Source organism: Saimiri boliviensis, chromosome 15 (genome assembly GCF_048565385.1).
Source record: "Saimiri boliviensis isolate mSaiBol1 chromosome 15, mSaiBol1.pri, whole genome shotgun sequence".
Lineage (NCBI taxonomy): Eukaryota > Metazoa > Chordata > Mammalia > Primates > Cebidae > Saimiri > Saimiri boliviensis.
In genome coordinates, this window is record NC_133463.1 from 62021579 (window position 1) to 62044385 (window position 22807).

At 34.9% G+C, this 22807-nt stretch overlaps 1 protein-coding gene across 8 annotated transcripts in view; it reads right to left on the reverse strand.

Moving 5' to 3' along the window:
• Positions 1 to 22807, reverse strand: part of CSMD3 (CUB and Sushi multiple domains 3) — a 1243168-nt gene that overhangs the window by 476115 nt on the left and 744246 nt on the right. For all 8 annotated transcript variants that reach the window (XM_039464529.2, XM_074387065.1, XM_074387064.1 and 5 more), the window contains 3 exons: positions 19680 to 19862; positions 9997 to 10323; positions 7021 to 7215 (listed from right to left, as the gene is read on the reverse strand). In XM_039464529.2, coding sequence (XP_039320463.1) covers positions 7021 to 7215; positions 9997 to 10323; positions 19680 to 19862 — 705 coding nt within the window. The remainder of the gene's footprint in view (positions 1 to 7020; positions 7216 to 9996; positions 10324 to 19679; positions 19863 to 22807) is intronic.

The following is a 22807-nucleotide window of genomic DNA, read 5'->3' on the forward strand; positions in this document are numbered from 1 at the left end:
AACAAAAAATAATTCCAAACATTATACATCTCTCTCTCTCTCTCTCTCTCTCTCTCTCTCTCTCACACACACACACACACACACACACACAATTACATATATGACCTGAACCTGTTGACTATGTTAAATTGGAAAAATAAAAACTGACAAAAAATTAGCAAATGATGCCTTCAGAAATCATATATTTTAAATAAATGGCTGTTTTAGAATAAGTATATTTATTATAATTGATCATTATTAACAAATTTTTAAAAATTAGTGTGTACCATGAATAGCTAAAATATCAAGAAAAAAGGAAATGGATATTAAAATGTATATTAAAGTATAATAAGTATACTAAAGAGGAGGTGCACCAAGATGGCTGGGAGGAAGCAACACCAGAATGTAGCTCCCAGAGAATGAGACTCAGAGGGCTAGAGGACTTCATGTTTCCAAGCGAGGTGCCAGGTTTCTTTCAGTGGGACTGGTAGGACACTAAAAATAGCCCAGGGAAGATGAGCCAAAGCAGAGCAAGATCAGCCCAGGGAGGGCGAACCAAGACAGGGCAGGGTGTGTCCCCACCTGGAATATGCAGCCAGCTCAGGGGGTCAGGGACTTCACCTCCTCAGTGTTCCGATTTGGATCCTATGCTTCCCTCATCCCTTCTGCAACCCATGGTCCATGAGAGCCCAGACGGATAGAGGAGCGCTGTGAGTTGTCAATGCAAATCTGAGCAAGACCTTCTACTTGGTGCCGCAAGTTGTTGGCACAGACCTCCTTGGAAGTTTGAACTAACGCCAGTGGGACGGAACTACTCATCCCACAGAAAGAGGCAGAGCTGAAAGCTGGGAAACAGGTCATAAGACCTGACAGGCCCCACCCCTACAAAATTCAAACTGAAGCCTGTGTGCTAGAGAGCTTCACAGCACATACACCAGTTTGACCCCAACCAGAAAGATCAAACTTGGGGAAGGAGAGAAGGAAGGTGGGGCTAATCTCACCTGTAAACAAACTCCAGGGGAAGACCACCCATCCAGCAGTCTGACTAAATCCAAGGCAGCCCAGCAGCACCTCTACAGACCAAAAAAGATATAGCTCCAACCTCAGCAGAAAGGACACCCACTCAGAGATTCCTCCTGAAATCATCAACTTCAAAGATCAAAGGGAGATAAATCCACCAAGATGGGCACAAAGTGCAAAAAGGATGAAATCATCAAAGACCGGAACACCTCTTCTCCTCCCAGGGATCACAACTCTTCACCATCAAGGGAACAAAACAAGACAGAGAATGAGTTTGATGAATTGACAGGAGCAGGCTTCAGAAGGTGGGTAATAACAAACTTCTGTCAGTTAAAAGGCCATGTTCTAACCCAATGCAAAGAAACTAAGAACCTTGAAAAAAGTTTAGATGAAATGCTAGCTATAATAACCAGTTTAGAGAAAAACATAAATGACTTTAGGAGCTGAAAAACACCATGAGAACTTCACCAGGCATACACAAGTTTCAACAACCAAATCAATCAAGCAGAAGAAAGGATATCAGAGATTGAAGATCAAATCAATGAAATAAAATGAGAACAAAGATTAGAGAAAAAAAGAGTGAAAGAAATGAACAAAGCTTCCAAGAACTATGGGATTATGTGAAAAGACCTCATCTACACTTGATTGGCTTACCTGAATGTAATGGGAAGAATGAAGCCAAGCTGGAAAACACTCTTCAGGATATTATCCAAGAAAACTTCCCCAACCTAACAAGGAAGGCCAACATTCAAATCCAGGAAATACAGAGAACACCACAAACATATTCCTCAAGAAGAGCAATCTCAAGGCACATAATCGTCAGATTCACCAGGGTTGAAATGAAGGGAACAAATTCTAAGGGCAGCCAGAGAGAAAGATTGAGTCACCCACAAAAGAAAGACTATCAGACTCAAAGCAGATCTCTTGGCAGAAACCCTACAAGCTAGAAGGGAGTGGGGACCAATATTCAACATAAAGTTAAAGAAAAGTACTTTGAACCCAGAATTTCATATCTGGCCAAACTAAGCTTCATAAGTGAAGAAGAAATAAAATCCTTTATGGACAAGCAATTGCTGAGAGATTTCATAGCTACAAGACCTGCCATATAAGAGCTCCTGAAGGAAGTACTAAACATGGAAAGGAACAACCAGTACCAGACACTGCAAAAATGTATCAAATGGTAAAGAACAACAATATAATGAAGAAACTGTGTCAACTAATGGGCAAAACCCAGCCAGTAACAAAATGGCTGGATCAAATTCAAACATAACAATATTAATGTCGAATGTAAATGCCCTAAATGTCTCAATCAAAAGACACAGACTGGCAAACTGGATAAAAAGTCAAGAACCATCAATGGGCTGTATTCAGGAGACACATCTCATGGGCAAAGACCCACATAGACTCAAAATAAAGGGATGGAAGAAGATTGACCAGGCAAATGGAGAGCAAAAAAAAAACAGGGGTAGGAAACCTAGTCGCTGATAAAATAAGGGCTTTAAACCATAAAAGATCAAAAGAGACAAAGAAGGGCATTACAGAATGGTGAAAAGATCAATGCAACAAGAAGATTTAACTATCTTAATATACACACTCAGTGCGTGAGCACCCAGATACACAAAGCAAGTTTTTTGTTTGTTTGTTTGTTTTTGTTTGTTTTGTTTTTTGTTTTTTGTTTTGTTTTACATAAAACAAGTTCTTAATGACCTACAAAGTGACTTAGAGAATTAGAGTCCTGCACAATAATAGTAGGAGACTTTACCACTCCACTGACAATATTGGACAGCTCAATGACACAGTAATCAACAAGGATATCCGTGACTTGAACACAGATCTGGACCAAGTGAACCTAATGACATTTACTGAACACTCCACCCCAAATCCACAGAATACACATTCTTTTCAGCACCACATCATACTTACTCTAAAACTGACCACATAATTAGAAGTAAATCACTCCTTAGCAAATTCAAAAGAATGGAAATCATAGCAAACAGTCTCACAGACCACAGCACAATCAAATTAGAACTCAGGATTAAGAAAAGCACTCAAAACCACACAATCGCATGGAAACTGAACAACTTGCTACTGAATGAAGAATGGATAAAAAATGAAATGAAAGCAGAAATAAAAATGTTTTTGAAACCAATGAGAATGAAGACACAACATACCAGAATCTATGGGACAATTTAAAGCAGTGTGTAGAGGAAAATTTATAGCAATAAATGCTGCATGAGAAACAAAGAAAGATCTAAAATCAACACCCTCTCATCAAAATTGAAAAAGCTAGAGTAGCAAGATCCAAAACCTCACAAGCTAGTAGAAGACAAGAAATAACTAAGATCAGAACAGAACTGAAAGAGATAGAGATGCATAAAGCCATTCAAAAAATCAACAAATCCAGGAGCTGGTTTTTTGAAAAGATCAACAAAATAGACAGACTGCTAGCTAGACTAATAAAAAAGAAAAGAGAGAAAAATTGAATAGATGCAATTAAAAAACGATAGAGGGGAGATCACCACCAATTCCTTGGGAATACAAACTACCATTAGATATTGCTACAAACAGCTTTATGCACATAAACCTGTAAATCTGGAAGAAATGGATAAATTCCTGGCCACATGCACACTCTCAAAACTAAGACAGGAAGAAGTTGAAACCCTGAATAGACCAATAACAAGATCTGAAGTTGAGGCAGGAATTAATAGCCTAACAACGAAAAAAAGTCCAGGTCCAGATGAGGTCACAGCTGAATTCTACCAAAGTACAAACAGGAGCTGGTAGCATTCCTGTTGAAACTTTTCCAAACAATACAAAAAGAGGGAGTCCTCTGCAACTCTTTCTATGAGACCAACATCGTCCTGATACCAAAACCTGGCAGAGACACAACTAAAAAAGAAAACTACAAGCCAATATCCATCATGAACACTGATGCAAAAATCCTCAATAAAATACTGGTACACCGAATCCAACAGCACATCAAAATGCTTATCTACCACAATCAAGTAGGCGTCATCCTGGAGATGCAAGACTGATTCAACATATGCAAATCTATAAACATAATCCACCACATAAACAGAACTAAAGACAAAAAACACACAATTATCTCAATAAATGCATAGAAGGCCTTCAACAAAATTCAACAGCCTTTTATGCTAAAAACTCTCAATAAACTAGCTATTAATGGAATGTATCTCAAAATAATAAAAGTTATTAATTACAAACCCACAGCCAATATCATACTGAACAGGCAAAAACTAGAAGCATTCCCTTTAAAAACTGGCATTTGACAAGGATGCCCTCTCTCACCACTCCTACTTAATATAATATTGGAAGTTTTAGCTAAAGCAATTAGGCAAGAAAAAGAAACAAAGGGCATTCAATTAGGAAAAGAAGAAGTGAAATCGTCCCTATTTGCAGACAACATGATCATGTATTTTGAAGACCCCATCATCTCAGCCCAAAACCTCCTTAAGCTGATAAGCATCTTTGGCAAAGTCTCAGGATACAAAAATCAATGTGCAGAAATTGCAAGCATTCCTATACACCAACAACAGACAAACAGAGAGCCAAACCATTTACAATTGCTACCAAGAGAATAAAATACATAGGAATATAACTAACAAAGGATATAAAAGATCTATTCAAGGAGAACTATAAACCACTGATCAAGGAAATAAGAAAGGACACAAACAGATGGAAAAACATTCCATGCTCATGGTTAGGAAGAATCGATATTGTGAAAATGGCCATACTGTCCAAAGTAATTTATAGATTCTATGCTATCCCCATCAGGCTACCATTGACCTTCTTCACAAAACTGGATAAAAACACTTTAAACTTCTTATGGAACCAAAAGAGAGCCCACATGGCCAAGACAATCCTAAGCAAAAAGAATAAAGCTTGAGGCATCACGCTACCTGACTTCAAACTATACAACAAGTCTACAGCAATCAGAACAGCATGGTACTGGTACCAAAACAGAGATACAGACCAATGGAACAGAACAGAGGCCTCAGAAAGAACGCCACACATCTACAACCCTCTGCTCTTTGACAAACTGGGCAAAAAGAAGCAATGGGGAAAGGATTCCTTGTTTAATAAATGGTGTTGGGAAAACTGGCTAGCCATATGTAGGAAGCTGAAATTATCCCCCTTTCTTACACATTATACAAAAACTTACTCCAGATGAATTAAAGACTTAAACATAAGAACTAACACCATAAAAACCCTAGAAGAAAACCTAGGCAACACCATTGAGGACACAGGCACAGGCAAGAACCTCATGGCTAAAACAATGAAAGCATTGGCAAAAAAAGCCAAAATAGACAAATGGGATCTAATTAAACTCCAGAGCTTCTGCACAGCAAAAGAAACAATCATTAGAGTGAACCAGTAACCAACCAAATGGGAAAAAAATGTTTTGCAATCTACTCATCTGACAAAGGGCTAATAGCCAGAATCTACAAAAAACTAAAACAGATTTACACGAAAAAAAAAACAGACAAACCCACTCAAAAGTGGGTGAAAGATATGAATAGACACTTTTCAAAAGAAGACATTTATGAGGTCAACAAACATATGAAAAAATGCTCATCATTGGCCATAAGAGAAATGGAAATCAAAAACACATTGAGATACCACCTCACGCCAGTTAGAATGGTGATCATTAAAAAATCTGGAGACAACAGATGCTGGAGAGGATGTGAAGAAAAAGGAACATTTTTACACTGTTGATGGGAGTGTAAATTAGTTCAACCGTTATGGAATACAATGTGGCAATTCCTCAAGAATCTAGAAATAGAAATTCCATTTGACCCAGCAATCCCATTACTGGATATAAATCATTCTTTTATAAAGACACATGCACATGTATGGTCGTTGTGGTGCTGTTTATGATAGCAAAGACCTGAAACCAACCCAAAAGCCCATGAATGATAGACTGGACAAAGAAAATGTGGTACATATACACCATGGAATACTGTGCAGCCATAAAAAATGAGTTTGTGCCCTTTGTAGAGACATGGCTGAATCTAGATACCACCATTCTCAGCAAACTGACACAAGAACAGAAAACAAATCACCACATGTTTTCACTCATAGGTGGGTGATGAACAATGAGAACACCTGGGCACAGGGAAGAGAAAAACACTCACTGGGCTAAGTGGAGGGGGGGAGGGGAGGGGAGGGGAGGGGAGGGGAGAGACATTGTGGGGCAGGGAGGATGGGGAGGGATAATACTGGGAGAAATGCCTGATGTAGGTGATGGGGGTGGGGCAGGGAGGGAATGGAGACAGCAAACCACCATTGCATGTATGTATGTATGCAACAATCCTTCAGAATGCAGGATGTACATATGTACCCCAAAGCCCAAAGTACTATATATATATATATATATATATATATATATACTAAGGCTGGGCGCGGTGGCTCACGCCTATCATCCCAGCACTTTGGGAGGCCGAGGCGGGTGGATCACGAGGTCAAGAGATTGAGACCGTCTTGGTCAAAAAGGTGAAACCCCGTCTTTACTAAAAATACAAAAATTAGTTGGGCATGGTGGTGCATGCCTGTAGTCCCAGCTACTCGGGAGGCTGAGGCAGGAGAATTGCTTGAACCCAGGCGGCGGAGGTTGTGGTGTTCTGAGATCGCGCCATTGCACTCCAGCCTGGTGAACAAGAGTGAAAACTCAAAAAAAAAAAAAAAAAAAAAAAAAAAAAAAAAAAACAGTATACTAAAGAGACTTTCCATATGTGACCAATATTTACCATTTATTAATGTGTATCTTTTAATAAGAGCTTTTTAAAGAAAAAAGTAAGATTCTAACAGATTTCTAAAAATTTATTTTAACATGAAAAATTAAAATTGTAATTTCCTTAACAACGTGTGTTTGATATAGAATACCAAGAAATATTTTAAGATAATGATTACAACAGTCCTGGTAGGATAATGTGGTTCCTGTTGCGGTTTCTTGTACATAATGATGATGAGGTACTATTTCTCACTCTCTACTATACTTACCTCCACATCTTGGAATTGGTCCACTCCACATTACTTTTCCATCCATAAGAATACATGTAATTGTTTCTGTTCCCTGGGTTTTAATAAATCCTTCTTCACAAATAACTGAAATTGAACTTCCTAATTGAAAGTTATCCCCAAACCGCCGTGCATTGATTGGTACTCCAGGATCAGGGCATTCATTGTGTCCAAATGCTTTATAAGTAATATGCAAAGAAAAACACACAAACACATAACATTAGCTTGAGTCCAAATGCTTTATAAGTAATATGCAAAGAAAAACACACAAACACATAACATTAGCTTGAGTGAGATACTTCTATATTTTGGGTTAAAAAAAAAAGAGAGAGAGTTGTTTTAAAGGTTGTGTTTATTTCTACAAAATCTTTATTTTAAATTTGGAGATTCTTCTCTGACCATACCTGGTTGCCTGTGATGTGCAATAAATGTGAATGTTTTAAAATACGAATTATACTCTACAATTATAAAATTTCAAAACAGAATTATTTCTGTTTATTTCTGGAGATCATGAGACTAGCTAAGATTATGCAAATATTTCCACTATAAGTTGGTCAGAATTTCAATTAATTAAAAAACAAACCAATTAACTATATCTATTTGGAAACTTTTCTTTATTCACTCTGTTCAGAATGGAGAGAAAGAGTGAGTCTCATTGTGAGAATTAAAGTGAAATGTCTCAATCTAGTATGAAAGTTTTACAATTTCATTATAATTTTCCATGACATTTATTTTCTGCCATCTGGGAAAAGGGGAGATAGTTAATTCTTTTGCAATTATCGTGTTCTAGGCACAGTGATATGTTATTATCTCATTTAATATTTAGAACAGCTGATGAGGAAAGTATTGCCATCTATTAAAAAGAGTAAAGTTAGACTCAGGAAAGGTTAAGGTGCTTGGCTAGGGTCATAGGACTTGACAGAATTGAAATGTATCCCCTGAACTGGCTTTTAATTTTTTTCTCAACAACTTATTGTATCTTGGGTTATTTGTCTCATGTCCCTCAGGAGAACATGAGTTCTTGACCTCTGGGCCACTACCTTATTCTACCTTGTTTCTCTCACAGTGTATATTTAGCCAAGTTACAGCAAATAGCAGAGCATAATAAAAATGTGTTTATTTAAATTTTTCATAGAAAATAGATTACATGAACTATCCAAATTTTTCTCTGTATTCATTTGAGTGACTAGTTGTGTATTATAAAATTTTAATGCATTATAATATAAATAGAAGAATATTTAAGGTTGCAAAGTGTAAAAGTATAAAATATATTTTGTGAGATGCTTATAATTTATTATATTCATACTGCATTAATATATGCAGTTATTTAAAATGTTCTCACTAATGATCACTTTGATGCTGGTTATAAATTGTATAATTTTATTAACTATTCTCTTTATTTTAAGTAAAATAGTGCAAAAGAATAGTAAGATAAGTTTTAGAATACATAAAATATGTTTTGTATGTATACTTATTTCTAATTATTGTTTTATTTTGTAGTTTTAAAAACTCGATTTTGATTAAGCAGGGTAACTCTAATATATGGTACCTGATTATTTTTTCAGAAAAGTGAATCTCAGTAGTAAGTGATAAATAAAATAATTTGCACATTATCAATTAAATTATTTACTATAGAACAGAACCAGGAACAGGTAGACATATTTCCATAATTCCCTGAAGGACTATCAACATTAAAGTTAAAAATATTATGCATTTAAGACAAAATAGAAATTATAAATCGATAGATGCACATATATATCTATTGTTTAGACATATGTATGAATTATTGATTCTCTGATAAAGCAGTCATTTTATACAGCAAGCTTCTATGACATATGTTACAGCTAATTTAACTTTAATAATATGCAATTACATGTTTACAACTTACAGCAACAGTATTCACCACTAGTGTCACTTGGAGAACACCACAATTATACTTTGTTACTACCTGCCAAAGTTTAAACATTGAATACGTGAGGGTTGGAGCCAGATGTGAAATTATTTTTAAGAAGTCACGAGAAGAGCTGAAACCTAAATCCTATTATTATGTGATACTTAAATATTAACCCATTCAATTGGTCAATATCTGACACAGTGTAAAAGCTTCAAGGAGAAAAAGTAAAAATTACTAGGATTCTATGGCTTCAGGTAAAATATTTGCAAACATAAGCATTAGTATGTAAGTATTATTAATCCACTAAGGTTTTTTCTTCTTTATGTGATTCATCTTTTTTTCTGTAATTATAAACATTTTTTGCAGATAAATAATATTCAGCATCTCACATAACATAAGATGTCGTGATAATTGTTCAAAAACCAGCTAAACAATAATGGCTAATGTTTATTAAGCTTTTACTAAGTACCATATACTCTGTGCTAAGTTATTCACATGCATCACTAATTTATTCTTTATAGCAATCCATTGTGGTTTTACTAATGTGCATGCTGTGGCTCAGTTATAAAACCTAAAACAAAGCTAAGATCCAAAGTTAAATATTTCCTTCTGTATGATGATACTGTAGCCATGTGAATTTTTCTTTGGAATTTTAATTTCAGGCCATGATTAGTTGTTTAACATCTATTGGTATATGAATATCTTAAAGGGAAGCCCTATTTATCTTTTATGTTGCATACAAATAACAAAGTATGTGATCTATAATAGCTTTGAGTTTATGCTAAGATATAAATATATTGGCTGATATAACAGTGATAAATATATTGGCTTATATAACAATATTTGAAACATGTTTCCTTGATATTGGACCTCTCACAAAGAAAAATATTAATAATAATAGGGAGTAAAATGTGATTGGAAATGAAGGACAAAATAACCATCCTTGGCATAATGAGATTTACAGCTTTTACAAATTTTCTTAACTAGGAAACAAGTGATGCATGATCAATTTTTCAGCTCAAATTTGTAGAAATATGGGGAATAAAACAGAAACAGAAACTTACTATTGTAAGTGATGTTAAAGCCACGTCCTGACATTGAGTGGTCAGCCTGAAATTCCAGTCGCAGTATGTGACTATTGCTAGTAAGATGTGAAGGCACCTCAGCCCCAGTAAAGGTTCCAAGAATTGGAGAATCTGGAGAGTCACCATCTTTAACAGCAAGGAAATCAAACTGGGATTCCAGATCAAAGTCATTGAAAGAAAGATGTATCCGGCTCCCTGGATCAGAGATTATCGTCCAGATGCAATTTAAATTATTTCCATACCCTTCTGGGTAATCAGGAGAAAGAACTGTTCCCATTGGTGCAGTAAAGTTAGAGAGGCAGGGAACTGGTGAAATAGGAAGATTATAAAATCCAATAAATTTTCAATAATAATGCTTCACCTTATTTTGTCATATTTAAAACTTACAATCAATTAGCAGTACAAGATAATATTAAATTACATAAATTATCTTACAACACAGAACAAAAAAGCATACTATTTTTCATATTGAAAAAGGCAACTAGTACTTAGGATAAACTTAAGGCTCTACCCTTAAATAATGAACAAAAATATAACTGGAATAAGCAATTTTTGACACATATCTTGTCAATGTTACACTGTGTAAAGTGTTCATTTCAGTGCTTAAAAATAAAAGAAATAGAAGTTTCCATAAAAAGGAATAAGATTTTTGAAATGAATGAAGACAAAAAAATATTAGGTGGATATTAACAGCATAAGAATCCTGTAGCTCAGAAAACACTCAGGGTCGTGGTTATGAATGTGTTAGTTTCATTTCTATGGTGGCAGTGGATGCTCTGATAGTTTACAACACAAATAAGAAGATAAATTAACTTCTGTAACAGCCATTATTGCTGTCTAAAACCTGAAGAACAGCTAAATGAGAGTTCTTGCATCACACTAAAATGAAATATTTCTCCTTCTCCATTTATTTTTTAACTTTTAAAAATGTCTGATTCGAAGATTCACATAGAACATTTAGAAAGCAGAGGAAAGATAAAGAAGCAAAAGAAAATGATATATTACTCAAAGGAAATAAAAGTTTAAGTATTGATATATTATTTTCAAGTGTTTTCATTACCTTTCACCCCTCGGAGACCAAGTCTCACTTTGTCACTCAGGCTAGAATGCAGTGGTGTGATTTTGGCTCACTGCAACCTCCACCTCCCTGGTACAAACGATTCTCCCACCTCAGCTTCCCAAGTAGCTGGGATTACAGGCACTTACCATCACGCCCAGCTATTTTTTGTGTGTTTAGTGGAGACGGGATTTCGCCATATTGCTCAGACTGGTCTCAAACTCCTGACCTCAGGTGACTCGCTCACCTTGGCCTCCCAAAGTGCTGGGATTACAGGTGTGAGCCACGGTGCCTGACCTTGTATTATGTATTTATTAAAAAATTGAATTCCCTACATTTTGTAGTAAATTATGTTTTCCTATATTTAATATGTGAGCTTTTCAAGTCAATTATTTAAGCAAAATTTATACTTATTATTTAAAACTCCCACCCCATTAATTTATATGGATATATAAAAATTAATCTGTTATTCTAATGTTTGACATTTAAAATATTGAAATATACATAACGTGATCATACTCTTGAGGAAAATTTGTTGTTGTTGTTCATCAGTTCCTTGGCATACATTTTCAAAAAAAGTACTTAGTTTGACGAAGGATACGAATTTAAGACTCAAAACATTTTGCTATTTTTAGGATTTAAAAAGTTATTTCAATGTTATTGAAAAATAACAGAAATACCGAAGAATACAACTGTACCAGTATAGCATTGTGATTATTTTCCTTTTTTTCAATAGATTAAAAAAAATGGTAACTCAACCAGCAGAATAAGGATGAAAACTCCCGAAACCAGAACACCTCTCCTCCTAAAAGGGATCACAACTCCTCACCAGCAAGGGAACCAGACCGGATGGAGAAGGAGGGTGATGAAATGACAGAATCAGACTTCAGAAGGTGGGTAGTAAGAAACTACAGTGAGCTAAAAGAACATGTTCTAACCCAACGCAAAGAAAATAGGAACCTTGAAAAAAGATTGGACGAAATGCTAACGAGAATGGACAGCATAGAGAGGAATGTAAGGGAATTGATGGAGCTGAAAAACACAACACGAGAACTTTGTGAAGCATGCACAAGCTTCAACAGGCGAATTGACCAAGCAGAAGGAAGGATATCAGAGGTCGAAGATCAACTCAATGAAATAAAAAGAGAAGGTAAGAACAGAGAAAAAAGCACAAAAATGAATGAACAAAATCTTCAAGAAATGTGGGACTATGTGAAAAGACCTAATCTACGTCTGATAGGTGTACCTGAATGTGATGAAGAGAATGAATCCAAGCTGGAAAATACTCTTCAGGATATTATCCAGGAAAACTTCCCCAACCTAGCAAGGCAGACCAATATTCAAATCCAGGAAATACAGAGAACACCACAAAGATATTCCTCAAGAAGAGCAACCCCAAGGCACATAATCGTCAGATTCACCAGGGTTGAAATGAAAGAGAAAATGCTAAGGGCAGGCAGAGAGAAAGGTCAGGTTACCCACAAAGGGAAGCCCATTAGACTCACAGCAGATCTCTCAACAGAAACCCTACAAGCCAGAAGAGATTGGGGGCCAATATTCAACATCCTTAAAGAAAAGAACTTTCAACCCAGAATCTCCTATCCAGCCAAACTCAGCTTCATAAGTGAAGGAAAAATAAAATCCTTTGTGAACAAGCAAGCACTCAGAGATTTCATCACCACCAAACCTGCTCTACAAAAACTTCTGAAAGAGGCTCTACACATATAAAGGAACAACCAGTACCAGCCACTCCAAAAACACACCAAATGGTAAAAGAGCATCAACACAATCAAGAAGCTGCATCAACTAACCAACAAAACAGCCAGGTAGCATCAAAATGACAGTATCAAATTCACACATAACAGTACTATCCCTAAATGTCAATGGACTAAATGCCCCAATCAAAAGACACAGACTGGCAAATTGGATAAAAAGCCAAAACCCATCAGTGTGCTGTATCCAGGAAACCCATCTTACATGCAAGGATACACAAAGGCTCAAAATAAAGGGATGGAGGAAGATCTACCAAGCAAATGGAGAGCAAAAAAAGGCAGGAGTTGCAATTCTCATCTCTGATAAAGTAGACTTTAAAGCAACAAAGATCAAAAGAGACAAAGAAGGACATCACATAATGGTAAAAGGATCACTGCAACAAGAAGAGCTAACGATCCTAAATATATACACACCCAATACAGGAGCACCCAGATACATAAGGCAAGTTCTTAATGACTTACAAAGAGACTTAGACTCTCACACAATAATAGTGGGAGACTTTACCACCCCATTGTCAATATTAGACAGATCAACCAGACAGAAAATCAACAAGGATATCCAGGACCTGAACTCAGACCTGGAACAAGCAAACCTAATAGACATTTACAGAACTCTCCACCCCAAATCCACAGAATATACATTCTCAGCACCACATCACACCTACTCTAAAATTGACCACATAATTGGCAATAAATCACTCCTCAGCAAATGCAAAAGAACAGAAATCATAACAAACAGTCTCTCAGACCACAGTGCAATCGAGTTAGAACTCAGAATGCAGAAACTAACTCAGAACCGCACAGCTTCATGGAAACTGAACAACTTGCTCTTGAATGTTGACTGGATAAACAATGAAATGAAGGCAGAAATAAAGATGTTCTTCAAAACCAATGAGAATGAAGACACAACATACCAGAATCTCTGGGACACATTTAAAGCAATCTCTAGAGGAAAATATATAGCAGTGAGTGCCCACATGAGAAGAAAGGAGAGATCTAAAATTGACACCCTATCATCAAAATTGAAAGATCTAGAGGAGCAAGATCAAAAAAACTCAAAACCTAGCAGAAGACAGGAAATAACTAAGATCAGAGCAGAACTGAAGGAAATAGAGACACAAAAAACTCTTCAAAAAATCAGTAAATCCAGGAGCTGGTTTTTTGAAAAGATCAACAAAATAGACAGACCACTAGCCAGATTAATAAAAGAAAAGAGAGAATAACCAAATTGATGCAATAAAAAACGATAAAGGGGATATCACCACAGATTCCACAGAAATTCAAACCATCATCAGAGATTATTACAAACAACTCTATGCACATAAACTAGTAAACCTGGAAGAAATGGATAAATTCCTGGACACCTGCATCCTCCCAAGCCTAAACCTGGAAGAAGCCAAAACCCTGAATAGACCAATAGCATGGTCTGAAGTCGAGGCAGCAATAAAGAGCCTACCACTGAAAAAAAGCCCAAGTCCAGATGGGTTCACAGCTGAATTCTACCAGACATACAAAGAGGAGCTGATACCGTTCCTTCTGAAACTATTCCAGACAATACAAAAAGAGGGAATCCTTCCAAAATCATTTTACGAGACAAACTTCATCCTGATACCAAAACCTGGCAGAGACTCAACAAGAAAAGAAAATTTCAGGCCAATATCCATGATGAACATAGATGCAAAAATCTTTAATAAAATGCTGGCAAACTGATTGCAACAGCATATCAAAAAGCTCATCCACCATGATCAAGTAGGATTCATCCCGGGGATGCAAGGCTGGTTCAACATACGCAAGTCCATAAACATAATTCACCACATAAACAGAACCAAAGACAAAAACCACATGATTATCTCAATTGATGCAGAGAAGGCTTTTGACGAAATTCAACAACCCTTTATGCTAAAAATCCTCAATAAACTAGGTATTGACAGAACATATCTCAAAACAATAAAAGCTATTTACGACAAACCAACAGCCAATATCATACTGAATGGGCAAAAACTGGAAGCATTCCCTTTGAAATCTGGCACTAGACAAGCATGCCCTCTCTCACCACTCCTATTCAATATAGTACTGGAAGTTCTAGCCAGAGCAATCAGGCAAGAAAAAGAAATAAAGGGTATCCAAATTGGAAAGGAGGAAATCAAATTGTTTCTATTTGCCGATGACATGATTGTATATCTGGAAGACCCCATCATCTCAGCCCAAAATCTCCTGAAACTGATAAACAACTTCAGCAAAGTCTCAGGATACAAAATCAACGTGCAAAAATCACAAGCATTCCTATACATCAGTAACAGACTTAAAGAGAGCCAAATCAAGAACGAACTGCCATTCACAATTGCTACAAAGTGAATAAAATACCTAGGAATACAACTAACAAGGAACGTAAAGGACCTCTTCAAGGAGAACTACAAGCCACTGCTCAACGGAATAAGAGAGGATACAAACAGATGGAGAAACATTCCACGTTCATGGTTAGGAAGAATCAACATCGTGAAAATGGCCATACTGCCCAAAGTAATTTACAGATTCAACGCTATTCCCATCAAGCTACCAATGACCTTCTTCACAGAACTGGAAAAAACACCTTAAACTTCATATGGAACCAAAAGAGAGCCTGCATAGCCAAGTCAATTCTAAGCAAAAAGAACAAAGCAGGAGGCATCACACTACCTGACTTCAAACTATACTACAAGGCTACAGTAATAAAAACAGCATGGTACTGGTACCAAAACAGAGATATAGACCAATGGAACAGAACAGAGGCCTCAGAGGAAATACAACATACCCACAACCATCTGATCTTCGACAAACCTGACAAAAACAAGCAATGGGGAAAGGATTCCCTGTTTAATAAATGATGTTGGGAAACCTGGCTAGCCATGTGCAGAAAGCAGAAACAGGACCCCTTCCTGACACCTTACACGAAAATTAACTCCAGATGGATTAAAGACTTAAACACCAGACCTAACACCATAAAAACCCGAGAAGAAAATCTAGGCAAAACCATTCAGGACATAGGTGTAGGCAAGGACTTCATGACCAAAACGCCAAAAGCAATGACAACAAAAGCCAAAATAGACAAATGGGACCTAATCAAACTCCACAGCTTCTGCACAGCAAAAGAAACAGTCAGTAGAGTGAATTGGCAACCAACAGAATGGGAAAAAATTTTTGCAGTCTATCCATCTGACAAGGGGCTGATATCCAGAGTTTACAAAGAACTAAAGCAGATCTACAAGAAAAAAGCAAACAAGCCCATTCAAAAATGGGTGAAGGATATGAACAGATACTTTACAAAAGAAGACATACAGGAGGCCAACAAACATATGAAAAAATGCTCATCATCACTGGTCATCAGAGAAATGCAAATCAAAACCACATTGAGATACCATCTCACACCAGTTAGAATGGCAATCATTAAAAAATCTGGAAACAATAGATGCTGGAGAGGATGTGGAGAAATAGGAACACTTTTACACTGTTGGTGGGGATGTAAATCAATTCAACCATTGTGGAAGACAGTGTGGCGATTCCTCAAGGACCTAAAAATAGAAATCCCATTTGACCCAGCAATCCCATTACTGGGTATATATCCAAAGGATTATAAATCATTCTACTACAAGGACACATGCACACGAATGCTCATTGCAGCACTGTTTACAATAGCAAAGACCTGGAACCAACCCAAATGCCCAACGAGGATAGACTGGATAGGGAAAATGTGGTACATATACACCATGGAATATTACGCAGCCATCAAAAACGATGAGTTCACGTCCTTTGTAGGGACATGGATGAACCTGGAAACCATCATTCTCAGCAAACTGACACAAGAGCAGAAAATCAAACACCATATATTCTCACTCATAGGCGCGTGTTGAACAATGAGAACACATGGACACAGGGAGGGGAGCACTGGGGTCCGTTGGGGGGAAGTGGGGGAGGGATGGGGGTGGGGAGGTGGGAAGAGATAGCATGGGGAGAAATGACAGATACAGGTGAGGGGACGGAAGGCAGCAAACCACACTGCCATGTGTGTACCTATGCAACAATCTTGCATGTTCTTCACATGTACCCCAAAACCTAAAATGCAATAAAAAAAATGGTAACTCTTTGTCTTAACTTGCATTTCTTTGACTACTAGAGAAGTTAAAGCTTTCGTAGGTGTATTAGACATTTTTATTTTTTAAAAAAAATATTCTTATAAACTCTAATCATTTAACATTATGATCTCTCAGTAGATAATATGCAAAAAAGTTTCTCATTATTATTTTAAAACTATTTTGGCATAAATAATTTGTTTTAATTTGAATATTATGATAAGTTTGTATTTCTTACATTTTTTTAGGATCATATATTTTATTAACATTCAGACATTACACCAATATCAATTTCTCTATCTACACAAATATAAAACCATAGGTATAGCTATATCTATCAATTGATATTTCTCTATTTAACTTTTATCAGTCAAAAAATATTTGTACTTCAAATTTATTTTTTTTTGCATAATTTTATCAGTTAAACTGGAGCTTGCAAACTGATAGTCATTGGATTGAATTCAGATTGCAGATGTGTTTGGCTTGATTTTTTTTTTTTTTCTGGAAAAAAAAATAAATTTGTACTTCAAATTTATTTTTTTGTGCATAATTTTATAAGTTAAACTGGAGCTTGCAAACTGATAGTCATTGGATTGAATTCAGATTGCAGATGTGTTTGGCTTGATTTTTTTTTCTCTGCCCCAATAAAAATTTAAAATCACATTTGTAAATCATCATATTTCATTTTTAGGGGAAAAACATCTTTTATTCTAGCTTTTCTTGAAAAGTTAAAGCACCTCAGCTTCCTACACTTCCAAAATGTGTGCACACATTCCCTTTTCACACTTTTTACTGCCTGCATACTGGAAGAATTTGATTCTATAACTCCTGATATAAGTTAAGGGTCAGAAATTTTTTTCTGTAAAGGAGTAGGTAGTAAATGCTTTGGCTTTGCAAACCATCCAATCTCTTTTGCAACTATTTAATTCTGCAATTATAGTTTTGTAGTTGGAAGGCAGCCAGGAACAATCAATAAATGAAAGTGTTTGATTATGTTCCAATAAATCTTTACTTAAAAATGCAGGCAGGAGAATGGATTTGACCCACAGTCTATTAGCCATCTCTTGATCTAAATGATCCCCACTTGGAACAAGAGCTAACCAAAGACACCACTTTAATTGCCCTTATCAGATAGACAAATGCTTATATCATAGTTTAAATTCTTAATTATATCAGATGCAGTTTTTATGTAACTTCCCTTGACCCACTGTGTTACAATTTTCTTAGTACCACACTCATAACTTAATATTATCCTTCAGCATCCACATAAGCACTTTGCTTTTATAAAATTATTGTATCTACTCTTGCCTGTTTTTTACTTAGCTATATTTCAATATGGCAGGTCAAGTTTCCAGAGAAACTGTTAGAATTTTGACTAAAATTGCAAAGCAATTTCTATATAATTCATGTATTTGATATAATGATTTATCATTCAGGAACATGCTATCTATCTGTATTTTGCTCTCATAAAATTTTCTTGTAAAGTTTTATAATTTTTTGGTATGAGTTATTGGGAATTATGTAAGGATTATTTATACGCATTTTATAACTGTATTTTCTGAAAACATTCTCTTTCAAATGTATTTTCAAATTAGTTATTACTGGTATATAAAACATTATTAATCATATATCAGGGTATTGGACTTAATTTTAAAATAGTAAAGAATGTTTTCTAGTATTCAAGAATGTTTTAAAAATTGGTTTTAGTCAACAATATTTTCAATATTTTTGCTAAATGCATTTTGGAGTCTATTAAAATGCTCTTAAAATATTTCAATTTTTGATGTGATATATTACATTAATGGATTATATAGTATTAAGCCAACATTGTCTTCCTAGAACACCTAGAATTAAAAATTTTCACCAAAAGTATTTCAAAGTATTACTAAGCTTTAGTAAATCAAATCAGACCTTCCTAAGATATTTTCTTCTCTTAAAAGAACTTCACAAAGTGATCTTGGTTAAAGATAAGAACTAAAATAGAAATGTTCTGTGATGGGGACCTGTGCACTCTTCCTCTTCTACACTTCCTGAAGAGCAAACACAATTTATTGTTATTAGGGAAATTTCTGCCAGGTTCTAAAAATATTCCCTTCATTTTAATGTAATAAAGACAGTATTTAATTGAGCCCACCAAGTGCATGAATAGGCAACACAAATTATATTTTTGCTGTAGTTAAATGTCAATATCTTAATGTATTTGAAGAAATACAATTTTAATCCAAGCATATTGTATATTATTAATCTTAATGAATTTTATTCTATGCAATATAAAAAAGGCACCTCATTAATTAGTGTAAGCATCTACAAGCAAAAATAAGTTAATGTATTATACATACAATATAAGCTTAAAATATTTCCATGTTTTTGATTGCAAATAAACATATGCTATCTTATTAAAATAAATGAGTCTATTAGAATTCATTCAGATGTATAATTTCCATAAGAAGTATGCTATTTAGAAAGTATAAGATGCTACAAAATAAAATGTTATAAGAATATATGTAATATATATTTTGCCATTACCAAGTGAACTATGGTAACTGTATTTAAATCTGTAACAAAATTTATAATTTGGCATAAGCACACTTGTTAAAGATAGCATACAGAGTGCAACTCATGCAAAATAATTACATGGATGCAGCTCTTTGCAGTTAATTACAAAAGCAATTATACGCAAAGACAGGGTAACATATGCTGTCTGGAAGCAAAACATTTGATACTCACAGATACAGATGGGTATGTTTGCAGACCATTGGTTATTCTCTTGACAAACAATGGATTTCTCTCCAATTAATTCAAATCCAAACTGGCATTCAAACCTTAAAACATCACGATTAGAAAATCCATCACCTTCTCTAATTCCATATAAGGGTGTACCAGGATCACCGCAACTTTCTTTCTCAATTTCTGTAAAAAGAGAAGATAAAAGTCACCTTCCAAGGGTTGTGTGCGTATGGTGCCCATACTACAAGTTAGGTAGATATATGCTCTCTGTTGTGGAGATATTTCAGAACAAAAAATAAATATATTCTCCAATCTTATTATTATTATTATTATTTGCCACTCTTACAGGTAAGACTGGATAAAATGATCTTAAGAGAATGATTAGTGTATTTCTTTCTTTTAGTGGATGAAGAATCTGAGGTCATCAGAGCTAATGAGGTTGCCATTTACTTAACAGAAAAATTATGACAAGATATCGGATTTCTTTCTGTACTACATATATACATAAATACACACACACATAGACATAAATGTGTATTTCCTTCAAATCCCAAAGGCTTTTCTTATTCTTGTAATTTCTATAGGATATGGTAAATCCTTGAATCATGACCAGGTAATGAGGGAACACTATCTGTGTCTATACTCCTATAGAAATCAATGAATACTTCTCACCTAGGATCTGTCCTCAGTCCGGTACTTTTTTGGGTTGAATTATTTCCCCAACTAGACTCTCTCTCTCTCTCTCTCTCTCTCTCTCCATATATATATATATATATATATATATATATATATATATATATACGCTCAAAGGCAGCAGTCAGTTTTGAATTCCAAATTACTCAGCTATGTTCCTTAATAAATGTTTCTTGGATGAATTGAAAGAGATTGAAAAAAAAGTATTTTAATGCCATTAAAACACCCTTTGAGGCGTTTTCAAAAGTTTCAAAGAAACTTCAAATACCTGGGATCATCACTGTGTAACTATGAATGTTAGCAGTAAATTATTGTAGTGGTTTATTTGGTTTATAAGTCACATAAAATCTTAGTAATATAGTTGTCTTCAAACAAGCAATAGTGAAAATTAAAAATAAATACAAATTTTAAAAATGTAACTTTGAGATAAAGTTATAGTCTCTCCTGACACCCCAGTATCAACACATTCCTCGTTCCTCTGTTATTCACTAACACCACATTAATGTGTATACTTCAAGTTCTTTTTTAAAGATGTCTAATTCCACACAGACATATCTAATATGTAACATCACAGAAACCTAAAAATTGTCTTCGCAAAAACTATGCAGTATTATATATATCATACTTATTATACTGTCCATATTATTTTCTTTCTCCTTTTTAACCAAGCAATATGTTTTAGAGATGTTTTTGAACATTCTTGTATCCTTAGCAGAAATAATATATGCTTTTAATGATTTCTTTAAAAAACTGGATTTGATTTTATATTTTCTTAGACTTTTTAGTCTATCAGGGACAATGGTCTATATTTTTTTCTTAGGCTGATCTATCTCGTTTTAATAACAAGGGAAAATATTAGTAATTTTCCACATTTTACTAGTCTTTAGGTTAATTCATACAACAACAAAAATTAGATTCTTGCATGGATGAGTTTGGTATTCATCTGACTACCATATTATTTTCTTCTAAGTTTGTTTTCCTATTTAAATGTCTTTCTGTTGTTGTTGTTTTTCTTTTGTTTATTTCTCGGACAGGGTTTTGGACCCATATTGTAACTTATAAGTATTAGAGAAGTGACATTTTTTGAAGTTTGCTGGTAGTTTAGTCATAACAGAATTGTATTACAATATTTCTAAATATCTTCATTATGAATATACCATAATTATTTCTCACTCCTAATGCTGTTTGTGTTTACTTTCTGGTTTCCTTTTTTCATATTTACAAAAGGTTGTTAAATTTATTAGTCCATTCAAAGAACCAGTGTTTGCTACTGTTGGTAATTTTTTTTTTTTTTTTTTTTTTTTTTTTTTCCCCTTGAGACAGAGGCTTGCTTTGTCACCCAGATGGAGTACAGTGGTGTGATCTCGGCTGATTTGGATTATATTGCTGTATAGTCTTTGGATTATATTGCTTTAATCTCTGGTAAGCATGCCACTGCACCAAACTATTTTTTGTATTTTTAGTAGAGATGGAGTTTCATCACGTTGGCTAGGCTGATCTTGAACCCCTGACCTCAAGTCATCCACCCTGCTTGGCCTCCCAAAGTTCTGGGATTATAGGTGTGAGCCACCATGCCTGGCTCTTGTTTTTATTCTCTTGCTTTTGTTTTAATTTAAATATCTTTTCTTTTTATATTTTAGTATTCCATATTCAGTTTTCTTTTGAATTATATTGCTTTTTTTCTGTCTTCCTGAGTTGAAATCTTAGAACATTTTTATTAGTGTATTTTCACATTTTCTTATTTATTAAGAATAAAAAAAATCTAAATTAATATGGAGAGATTGTATTGTTCACTTGTAAAAAGTTTGTAGTTTATGTTTTGGTTTACTTTTTAACTCATAAATAATTTGTGAGTGTTTTAAAATTTATGGTTTAGGATATCATTTTGTTGTTGCTTTCTAATGTTCTGTCTTTAGTATTCAATGTATGTATATCCAGGTCTTGCAGTGGATAAATAAGTGAAATATACTCAATTTAATTCATTGTATTTGTCAACTTGAAGTTTTTTATGCCTTCAATTATTTTTTTATCTACTGGTTCCAACAACTTCTTTAAAAAGCCTATTAAAGTTTGGCAACATTTTTTAAATAATTGAGCCAAATTCACTTCACATATTTTATTTATTTTTATTATATTTTAAGTTCTGGGATACATGTGCAGAATGTGTAGGTTTTTTACATAGGTATACAGGTGCCAGGTTGGTTTGTTTCACCCATCAACCTGTCATCTCTATTAGTTATTTCTCCTAATGCTGTCCCTCCTTTAGACCCCTGCCCCCCTGACAGGCCCTGGTGTGTGATGTTCCCCACTCTGTGTCCATGTGATCTCATTGTTCAACTCCCACTTAAGAGTGAGAACAGGCAGTATTTGGTTTTCTGTTCCTGTGTTAGTTTGCTAAGAATGATGGTTCCTAGCTTCATCCATGTCCCTGCAAA